This window comes from Ipomoea triloba, chromosome 6 (assembly GCF_003576645.1).
Source record: "Ipomoea triloba cultivar NCNSP0323 chromosome 6, ASM357664v1".
NCBI classification, from domain to species: Eukaryota; Viridiplantae; Streptophyta; class Magnoliopsida; order Solanales; family Convolvulaceae; genus Ipomoea; species Ipomoea triloba.
Genome location: NC_044921.1, coordinates 25,412,211 through 25,423,869, shown reverse-complemented (window position 1 = coordinate 25,423,869; position 11,659 = coordinate 25,412,211). Strand labels below are relative to the sequence as shown.

The 11,659-nt window shown below is 37.2% G+C and overlaps 2 protein-coding genes across 2 annotated transcripts in view; one reads left to right on the top strand and one right to left on the bottom strand.

The window, feature by feature from the left end:
- Positions 1–3,220: 3,220 nt before the first annotated feature.
- On the bottom strand, positions 3,221–3,724 carry LOC116023733 (RING-H2 finger protein ATL74-like). Its single transcript, XM_031264741.1, has one exon. It carries the CDS (start codon positions 3,722–3,724, stop codon positions 3,221–3,223), a length of 504 nt encoding a protein of 167 aa, XP_031120601.1.
- Positions 3,725–10,685: 6,961 nt separating this feature from the next.
- Positions 10,686–11,659, top strand: part of LOC116023732 — a 16,142-nt gene continuing 15,168 nt past the window's right edge. The window contains exon 1 of the mRNA XM_031264740.1: positions 10,686–11,439. Within this exon, the coding sequence (XP_031120600.1) occupies positions 10,686–11,439 (754 nt within the window). The remainder of the gene's footprint in view (positions 11,440–11,659) is intronic.

Sequence of the window (11,659 nt, the reverse complement as noted above, 5' to 3'; positions counted from 1 at the left end):
AAGTTCATTAATAAATTACACATTCTTAAATAATGACAAATATATAAAGAGGACTTTCATTTTTCTTAACAAAATCAAATCTATATGACAATTAAACTAAACTAGCAACAACTCAACAAGATTATTGAGCTTGCAAAAAAATTAATGCATATAATCACTTTTTTTTTTTCAAAAAAAGAATTGAATGGTCCTAAATGTTGGTGAATGAGTGCAAATCTTTATATTTTTGAATGACCAAGAGAAACTCATAACCAGTCTATCTTGTAAGAATGTTTTAATGTACATTTGTTGCAATATACTGTAAAAAGAAAGTGTTCTAATAAGTGGCAGCGCAGATCTTAGGCAATCCGGAGAGGAGGAGACAAGCCAAGTCTTCCTCGAAGCACGGCCGTTCTCCCCTCTCGTCTTTCCAAGACTCTCCGACGTCCGCCCCCGGCACCACCACCGGACTCCGGCAAAGCGGACAACTCCCATGCCCTTCCCCATGCAACAGCCATTTCTCCACACAGCCTGCATGGAACACGTGGCGGCACCTCTCCAGCTCCCTCCCCACCTCCCCCTCCACAGACTACGACAAACATATCGCACACTCCGGCGCCGCCTCCGGCCTCGAAAACAAACTCTTCCGTCGGTAAACAAACTTCCTTCCCTGCTTCTTCACCATCGCCCTGTACTGATACCTCGCGTAGGCTCGCCCGCACCGATTCAGAGCCACGAACAATGCCCGTATAGTGATCCTCAGAGCTTGGGGCACCCATGCCGAGAAGAAAATGGCTACTAATCTGCTCGTGTAAGCGCACAGTCTCGTCACAGCTCTCACCATTTTTGTACTCTGATCTTATCTTCTATTTTGTTGGAGATATGAAATGGGTGGTAGAAGATAAAGCTCATTTATACAACATCGCCATGGCTGAGATAGAATTTGTGCTTCATTTTCCACGTGAGTATGCTAACAAATGGAATTTTAATTAAATATTTCTAGAACGGCGTGCCATCACCCTGAAGTACTAATTAAAATTGTCAGAACGTGACACTATGAGACAATATAAAAACGTAATGCGTGTTTAAGCAAAATCACGCTAAAGTCAACAACAAATATATTAGATCGGAGCCGTGTATGGTAGGTGTATCCTAATCATCTTGTTTTTATATTATATTATCATTTTGCTAACAACTGTTTATATTAGGTGCATCTAGTCTGACTCAATTTGTATTGACCCCGCGAATCATGTTTTATCTATCGGCGCTCAAAGAATTTTATTAGACGTAAATTAAAAGGAAAAGTTGTATTATCCTTTTGAAAATAATTGTTTTATAAAAATAACTAGGTATATGAGTATTTTCAAAAAAAAAAAGAAAAGGTATATGAGTATATGACAAGAGTAACTAAGTCATATATAAATATACCCCTTCGTCCCATTTTACTTGTTTTATTTTATCTTTTAGTTTATTCTAAAATGTTGTTTTCTTTTAAAAATCGAACATCACCATCATTCTACTTTTTTCAATTGATTGTTATGAGTTTTTTTTATTATTATAATATAATCATTATTTTTATTTCGAAAAAGTGAGGAATGCATTGAATTATGGCCACGACTGTGCACTGAGACATAGTGTTTATGCACATTTGATATATTTAGACAAAAAGCTTGCGATGAAAACCACCTCACGGTGGTCTGTGGTCACAATCTTTAATTTCGTTATAATATTAGATTTGATGTTATAGTCTTTTTTTTTTTAGTAATATGTTATTGATTGATATTGATATGGTGTTATAACTTATAATTTGTTTTTTTTAATACATTAAAAAACAACTCAAAGTGAACCATATAAAACGTGAAAAAAAATTTTGAGTTTGGACGCGAATATAGTCTATTGGCTTGCATATGAATATATACTGAATAGGACAAACTAGATTTCTCCTTATCTACTCCCATATAAATGGGGCGACTATCATATATATTATAAATTACTATGTGAATATGTTTATCATTTATGAAACGAGAGAAATTGCAAGCAAGAAGAAAAAGAAATACATAGAGAGAATATGGCCGGAGAAAATGGAGAGATTTCTTATCGATGAGTTTAAATGAGTACATATTCTTTTCTGAGAAGAAGTACATATACAAATGAAATATATGAGCCTATATATAGGAAGTAAGCTTAATTGACCATTCGATACTCCAAAGGACACAACCTTTTATTTATCAAGAAATAAGAGTCATTTCCATTTTCGGTCCTATTGTTATTGAGGCATTGCCAATTTTAGTCCACTTCATTAATTTTTGTCACATTACGGCCAGTCTTATTTAGTCCTTGCCACTTTTAGTCCACCGTTAAAATTTTCGTCAAATTACCGTCTAAAATAGGATTATTTTTGGTCTTTTCATGCTTTGGTCATCTCCTTGACCCTTTGCAGTGGTTTTCCTTACACGTTTTCATCAATTGAAGGGATCCGACGAAAGCCATGTGAGCCGCATTACAAAGCCATGGCTTTCGCCGGACCTCTTCATTGGATGAACATCTGTAAGGAAAACCACTACAAAGGGTAAAGGATATGAACAAAGCATGAAAAGATCAAAATACCTCTCTTTTGGACGGTTATTTGACGAAAATTTTAACGGTGGACTAAAAATGGCAATGACTAAATAAGACTGGCCGTAATGTGGCAAAAATTAATGGAGTGGACTAAAATTGGCAATGCCTCAATAACAGTAGGACCAAAAATGGAAATGATTCAAGAAATAAAATAACTGGGATAATGACTACACATTAATAAAATATTCATAACATATCAATTTGTGTTATGAAATTTTGTATTTTGTAATTTCGATTCAAGGTCCATAATACTATGTGCCTATCTATATAGACATTGATCCATGATATTACTTCACCACAAACTCAATCTTTTAATATAATGTTATCAAAAACTTGAATTAGGAGAATTGAAGTTTATGAATAAAGTACACATTCTTACCTAATGACAAATGTATAAAAAGGAATTTCATTAATTTTTCTTTACAAATTCAAATCTATATCCAAACTAGCTAGCAACAACTCAACAAGGTTGGGCTTGCAAAAACTTAATGTATATAATCACAACCAGAATTGAATGGTCGTAAATGTTGGTGAATGAGTGTAAACTTTTTGATTGATGAGAGAAATTCATAATTACTTGTAAGAATGTTTTTCAATATTGGTATTTCAAGAAGAAAGTGTTCTAACAAGTGGCGCAGATCTTGGGCAGTCCGGAGAGCAAGAGACGAGCCAAGTCTTCCTCAAAGCACAGCCGTTCTCCCCTCTCGTCTTTCCAAGACTCTCCGACGTCCGGCCCCGGCACCACCACGGGGCTCCGGCAAAGCGGACAGCTCCCGTGGCCTTCCCCATGCAACAGCCATTTCTCGACGCAGCCTGCGTGGAACACGTGGCGGCACCTCTCCAGCTCCCTCCCCACCTCCCCCTCCACAAACTCCGACAAACATATCGAACACTCCGGCGCCGGCTCCGGCCTCGAAAACAAACTCTTCCGTCGGTAAACAAACTTCCTTCCCTGCTTCTTCACCATCGCCCTGTACTGATACCTCGCGTAGGCTCGCCCGCACCGATTCAGAGCCACGAAAAAAGCCAGTATAGTGATCCTCAGAGCTTGCGGTAGCCATGTATAGAACAAAATGGCTACCAATCTGCTCGTGTAAGCGCACAATCTCGTCACACCTCTCACCATTTTTGTACTCTGATCTTATCTTCTATTTTGTTGGAGATATGAAATGGGTGGTAGAAGATAAAGCTCATTTATACAACATCGCCATGGCTGAGATAGAATTTGTGCTTCATTTTCCACGTGAGTATGCTAGCAAATGGAATTTTGATTAAATATTTCCAGAGCGGCATGCCATCACTCACCCTCAAGTACTAAATTTGTCCGAATTAAATGCGTGCGCAATTTGTAATTTAATATACTACTTTGTGTGGCATGGCTGGCCAATTTCATGTGTGAAATGGACGGACCATATCAGATTCGAATAATATAAAAAGTTGTGTTTAGCTTCTAAAATCTTAAAATAATATAAAGAGTCACTTATAATTGCCCAGCACTTTTTCCGGCGGAATTTCTTGTACCTTGTGCTTTTGCGGATGTGCTTTGCAAACAGAATGCCATATTTGCCCTTGCAGATGATCGGCCGTCCAAATTCAGACCGCTTAAATACAACTCTAACACTATTTGCATGGGCCTTCTTTCAATATTATATCCGCATGCTATGTATACATAATTTAGGATTCAATATTATATTATTAACTTGCATACCCACTCCTCCACTAAGCAAACCAACTCCACTATTTTTGGTATGTGTATTTGTTGTCATGGGGAATAAAACAAAGAAATGTGTTAGCTCAATATTAAATAGCAAACAACAAGAAAAATAAGACAAAAAATTTAAAAAAAAAATTGGAGTGGTTGAATTCTTTTTGGTTGTGGTGCTTATACTTGTTCGTTGGCAAAGGCAAAAACAAAAACAATTGGAGTAGTTGGTTTTCTTTCCCCGGAGTGACTTTGTTGAAGATCAGACAAAAACAACAAAATAAGAGTGGTTGGGTTTCATTATTTGGAAGAGTGGTTGGCTTATTCTTCATTCTGCCTAAATCAAAAGAACACAAACCATTTTGCAGCAGCTTGTAAGAACAAACATATATAAATTTATATTTATATTATATATTTATATAAAATAACATTGAAAGAAATGCCAAAAACAGTTTTAAAAACATTCAATACAAATGGCCATTGTAACAACGCCATTTCCATTCCAAAATTTTTTACGACCTTTGCTAAAACAAATTCTTACAAAACCATTGTGGAATCACGTCTACGCAAAAAAAATAAATTCTACAACGACGTTCAGGTATTTCTTTTTTTACTGATGATGAAAAGCTAAGTTCCGAATTTACAATTTCCATACTACAATAAGTGAAAACAATAATTTTGAAGGACATGAGATCTTACCAAATGATATCCATGTAATTTCCTAAACTGCTGAACTTTCATTGTTAGGCTGATATATATATATATTTTGCTATGATATGTATATTTCATCTTCGATTTACTTAACTCATAGCTTATATATATGTATGTCGCGTGATTGTTCTTCGTCGTATCATTACTTAAGCCACAAACATATATAATTATATACATCATTACTTAAGACACAAACATATATACACAATTTACAACAGATCCTGATGAATTGTTCAACTTCATGCTTTTTTAATCTCTCTTTACTTGAGCTGAAAGTTAATACATACAAGAAAAAAATAGTATTCATCTTCCTACTTGATAATTTTTTTTTTCAAAACAGGTTATTGATCATGTGATCTGTTGCTCATTTGTTTGAGTCAATTTCGATAGCCGCACTTCTCCAACTGTGAGTTAAAAATTTCACCTTTGCACACCTCTTTTAATTGTAAAAACTTATTTCTATTCTTACAAAATTATTCATATTTATATTCATTTATGCTTATTTATTTTTAATGTCGCATTTAGCCATTTAGGTGGAATTTAGTTTGCTTCTCAGCAAATATTGAGCAAGTTATCTACTACTCATTTGTTTAATAATTTAAACCCCTACAACAAACAACAATAAAGACAATTAATTGTGGAAGTTCATATATGAATTTCAATAATGCTATGATACTTGATACAAATTTAATGCACAAGTCCAAAGTTTACATATAACGTATGGAAGTTAATTCATCATTATTGATATAACAATTAGGGCTGAGCAAACGGTCGGTCGGTTACATAACCGACCGAAAAACCGAATAACCGACTGCTATTTTTGGCTCTTATAACCGACCGAAACCGACCGAGGATGGATCTAAAACCGACCGATAACAGAACGTCGGTTTTCGGTCGGTTTCGGTCGGTTACCAAAAAACCGACTTCAAACCATGTGAGTAATACTTAACACTGCCAAAGTGCTCTAAGCAAAACCAAAATATGAAATCCAAAAGCAAATGATACAGAAACTGCTATACACACTTCCAACGTGCCAAGTCTAAACAAAACCAAAATATGAAATCCAAAAGCAAATGATGCACACACTTCCAAGTGCCCAAGTCTAAACAATTAAACAAATCTAAACAAATCAAAGTAATAAAATGAAATTTAAGAATATTATGAATTACTGCCAAATTAAAAACAATAATTAAATATATTACCTGACTGCCGACTGGTTGAGTGGGTTGACTCGGCCGTCTGGGCAACCGGCGCCCGCTGAGGACGTGAGGCTGAGGAGCGAAGGCTGGAAGGCGTTAGCGTCGGAGCCTCGGAGGACAGACGATGGAGCCTGGAGGGCGTGAGAGAGTGAGCCCGCGAGGGAGTGACCGCTTACAACCTGACCGGAGTTCTCCAGGCCACGCCGACCTCGCCTTCGGAGTTGCCTTCCTGCTCGCAACCCTTCATCTCCATCGCCCTGACTGAGAAACCAGCGCTGGTTTCCAGCAGAAAACAAGCAGATCTGTTCTGGTTTCGAAACCATAGCAGTCCAGGATGTCGCCTCTCGTCCACGTGAAGAAAAGAACATAGGAGATGGTCGCCGCCGCACCTCATTTCGCCGGATCTGGAGAAGGAGTCGCTGGTCACCATCATCGTGAAAAGAACAGAGGATATGGTCGCCGCCGCACCTCATCGCTGCTTCGCCGGATCTGGAGGAGTCGCCGGTCACCGACCGGAGTTCTCCAGGCCACGCCGACCTCGCCTTCGGAGTTGCCTTCCTGCTCGCAACCCTTCATCTCCATCGCCCTGACTGAGACACCAGCGCTGGTTTCCAGCCGAAAACAAGCAGATCTGTTCTGGTTTCGAAACCATAGCAGTCCAGGATGTCGCCTCTCGTCCACGTGAAGAAAAGAACATAGGAGATGGTCGCCGCCGCACCTCATTTCGCCGGATCTGGAGAAGGAGTCGCTGGTCACCATCATCGTGAAAAGAACAGAGGATATGGTCGCCGCCGCACCTCATCGCTGCTTCGCCGGATCTGGAGGAGTCGCCGGTCACCGACCGGAGTTCTCCAGGCCACGCCGACCTCGCCTTCGGAGTTGCCTTCCTGCTCGCAACCCTTCATCTCCATCGCCCTGACTGAGACACCAGCGCTGGTTTCCAGCCGAAAACAAGCAGATCTGTTCTGGTTTCGAAACCATAGCAGTCCAGGATGTCGCCTCTCGTCCACGTGAAGAAAAGAACAGAGGAGATGGTCGCCGCCGCACCTCATTTCGCCGGATCTGGAGAAGGAGTCGCTGGTCACCGTCATCGTGAAAAGAACAGAGGTAGTGGTAGTAGGAAAGATACAAAAGAGAGAGAGTTCAGAAAGAGTCACTGCCTCACCATTTTCAACATTTTCGATAAGAACGAACAACTATGTTTTAAAAATTTATATTAAAAAAAAAACATATGTGTCTGGTGTTGTGTTCTGACACTAGCAGACTTCAGGCTGAGCATATATTAAAGTTGAGGAAAGATTAGAGTGAGGTACGTGGGGTTAACCCAATAAAAACAGATTAGTCAATAATTAATATAGGCCGGGGCTACTCATTACCTATTCAACGTTTTATATTACTCCGTATATAATATATTATGTATAGTTCTATACGTATACAGTCATACATTGAGTATATAATTTTTACAATATGAATGCTGTAGAATTTTCAAAGATACAAATACTATTTAAAAAAAAAACAGCTTTTATAGCTATAGTGAATGCATGCTAATTAATTAACATTAACTCAATCCATTAAAGTTTGGATATTTAATTTAGAAAATGCATATATGTGTGTATGTGTAATTTTGGTTTAGGATGCAGTTATCTACGCTGCTTGAAAAATGATCATATGATTATCAATGCCATGCATTTTCAACATTCAAATAATAATAATAATAATAATAATAATAATAATAATAATAATAATAAAAGCATGGTAGGTGGTGGAGTAGAAGAGGATGGTCCATAGTAGGGACATTTGGTTTTGGTACGTGGACCATATTAAACAAAATTTAATTGAAAGCATACATATAATAATTTTATTACAATCCAAGTCAACAATTTTTATGCTATTTTGAAAGGAAATTCATAAAAAGTTTAAAGTGAAATACTATATATATATCTTAAAATAATATGAAGAGTCACTTATTTTTAGCGAAGTAGAACAAGGAGTCAAGGATTGAACAAAAGGTTTGTATCTCCTCAACATTCAACTATCTTGGATTATTCAACCACAACTTGTAAATTAATCCAAATAGTAATACAAATAGAAGGGATTCACTACCTTGAATTATTCAACCATAGCTTGTGAATTAATCCAAGTAATAATAAAAAGAAAGAAATTTGAACAAGAGATTTCCACTTATTTCTCTCTTCTCTGCCGAAAATGAAGAGAAAACCATTTGTTTCTCTTCTTTCATTTCCCACGACAGCTTCTCTCTTTTTCTTCGTTAATCCCTCTATCTCTCATCTCTTTTCCTTATTTCTTCTTCTAACATAACCCATATAGATAAATATGATTGATTCTAACTAGCAAGAAAGACAATATAATAAGACAAAAAAAATTGAATGGAGTTAAGCTTTGGATATGGTGATCCGGCGTGGGAAGAACTCAAGGAAAGAGGGAGACAAAACATTCCCCATTCCAACAATTCCATCTTTCCATCCAAAATATAATAATAATGATAATAATAATAATAATAATATTTAAAAAAATAATAATACTAATAATAACAATAATAATAATAATAATAATAACAATATATTTTCACATTTTTACATTTTTTTTACCTTCAATTAAAACCTAACATTTAACAACCACAATAAGACAATAAAGCTTATGCACATAATAACGACAAGATTATCATTAATCATATGTTAAAAAAAAAGATTACGATTAATCACAACAAACCAACCATCAACAATAAGCAAATCATATTCAATCACAACAATATTCAGAACCAAATCATAACTTCATTTTGAGAGATCAAATCATAAAATCATCTCCATTAACAATAATAAAAAAAAGAGAAAATATTAATTAAACAAAATTAAATGTGTCAACTAGAGCAATAATACCTTAGTCGCGTAGAGGTTTAGAGGAAGTAGAGTACTTACTGAGTAGGCTGGTCGCTTTCGTGGTCTCACAGAGTAGGACTGGTAGAGGACTCGTTTTTCGCCACGCCCGTTGGTGATATTCGCTGATCTAGGTCTGCGTCTGTGAGAATGAGAGAACTAAATCGCACTTCTGTGAAAGCGAGATATATGCCGTGAGCGTTCATTGACCGTGAGAGTGAGAGTGAGAGAGTTAGGCTTATACGTGGAAAATTTCTTGAAATATATACAAATATGCCTATTCCTTTGGAATCACCGCCAGTGACCTTCGTTTGACCATGAAGGCGACGTCGGAGCTACGCTTGCTCGACCGGCGACACGGGCCTGACAAATTGGTGATTGTTCCGATCAACTGCTTAGTTCGGGACTTTGGCATGTGTTAACGAGAGTGTACGTTGGCGGATCGGGCCTGCCTACTCACTTTAAGCGGTGTCATCGGCGTTGAAGGATCGGTCCTGGCCTGTCTCCTATTTGGCCTTGACTCTGGATGGTTGAGGTTGTTGAAATGTCGGTACTAGGGCTTGGCAATAGCGATTAGTGTTCTTGCTTCCCACTGTCGATCCGACTGACGACCTTTCTCTCCTAGCGGTCTGCATTTTTCTCTCTCTCTCTCCTAGCGATCGGGATTTGTCTCTCTTCCTTTGCAGTTATCTGCGTTGAATGTGGATATCTATAGAAAGGATATGGCTAAAGAATGAACATGATGAAGGGCAATACTTGGTCGGGTATGGGCCATTTCTACAAGCGTTAGCCATATATTAGAATGGACATATTTTCCTCCTTGGAATAAAATCATTAGGAAAAAAATTTAATCCTCACATTATTTTTTTTCAAAAATTTTCTCACATCATTAAAACAATTAGTTGTTGTCTTATTGATATGAAGTAGTCATTTATTGTGTTTTATCACGTTTTCAGTTCTGGGACCTTTCTCTACAACTTTATTCAACGACCTGTGGTTTTTTACGTTTGACTTAGTTCAACCATGCAATCCTTTTCGAAAAGCCGTGCACGCTTTACGCCTGAAGAAATTCGTGAGCGTAAAAGAAATAAAAAAAAACAATCATGGAAACAACTGTCATCACAACAACAAATTCCAAATGAAATGCAATGTTTAAACCCTCAGAACGCTTCTGAACAACCACCACGTCCTTCACCTCTGCCATGTAATACAGGTGCTGAACAACTAAATCGATATTAACAATGACTTTATAAATTTTTTTTGACACTGTACTAATTCTCGTAACTTTTTTTTCCGGGTTTATTGTACGGCGACATTATTCATCTGTGTATGTGGCATTTGGGACAATGCGCACATAAATTCACCAATTATAATCCTTTGCTTATAAATCCACATAATCTATACACAATGAATGATGAACGCCATGTCCTCACATTGTTTATTGGTTAACGCCGTGGAACAACAGAACCGTTTGTGTTGCCTGCTATTCCTGACTGTATTTATTGTGGCGCTAAACGCATCCAGTATGAGCCACCTGCTTTTTGCTGTTGCAAGGGAGAAGTTGTACTTGTATCAAACGAAATGCCTTTGGTGTTGAAAAACCTGTACACTGGAGTTGATGATGCTTCAAAGAATTTCCGTACATGTGTGAGGACTTATAACAACACATTTGCTTTTACTTCGCTTGGCATTCATCAGTATGATAAAAATCTTTGTAAGCGTAATAAAGGCATATATACGTTCAAAGTTCAAGGGCAAATGTATCATTTTATCAATGACTTATTGCCTGATGGCTGTCCGCCGCGCAATTTGCAACTCTATTTTTATGATACTGACCATGAAATTCAAAATCGAGTTGAAAGTGTTGCTAGATTGGAAGAGAACATTGTCAAAGCTTTGATAGAAGTCATGTCTTGCAATCCATATGCAACTTTCTTTAGAAGTCTTAAGGATGTTGTTCACTCTGATGACTTTAGTATTTTGTTGAACTCTTCACCTTCATTGGATCAAAGACTTTATAATTCGCCAACTGCTTCTCAAGTTGCTGCTGTATGGATTGAAGACTATGATGGAGTTGAAGATAATAGGAATATTAGGGTATATGCACATTGTGGTCGGTCACAAAATATTCAATACTATTATGGTTGTTATGATCCATTACAATACCCTTTGTTATTCCCATTTGGTGATGTTGGATGGCATGAGGGTATTCAAAAAGTCTTGCAATCGAGGAATTTACAACCTCTTGGTTATGTAAATTCTTTATCTATTAATGCAAACACTCAATTATCTGTTGATGATCTAATTCGAGCAGAGGAAGCGGTGTTTCGAGAAGGTAGGAAGCGCTCCTCAATATCGTGCAGAGAATATTATGCATACAAATTTCAAGTTCGAGCAAGTGATAATTCTCTATTATTACATACTGGAAGATTATTTCAGCAATTTATTGTTGACATATATATTAAAGTTGAAACACAAAGGCTAGATTATTTTAGGAAAAAACAACAGTTGTTTAGGTCTGAAAACTTTCAAGGCCTCGTTGATAGCGTTGGAAC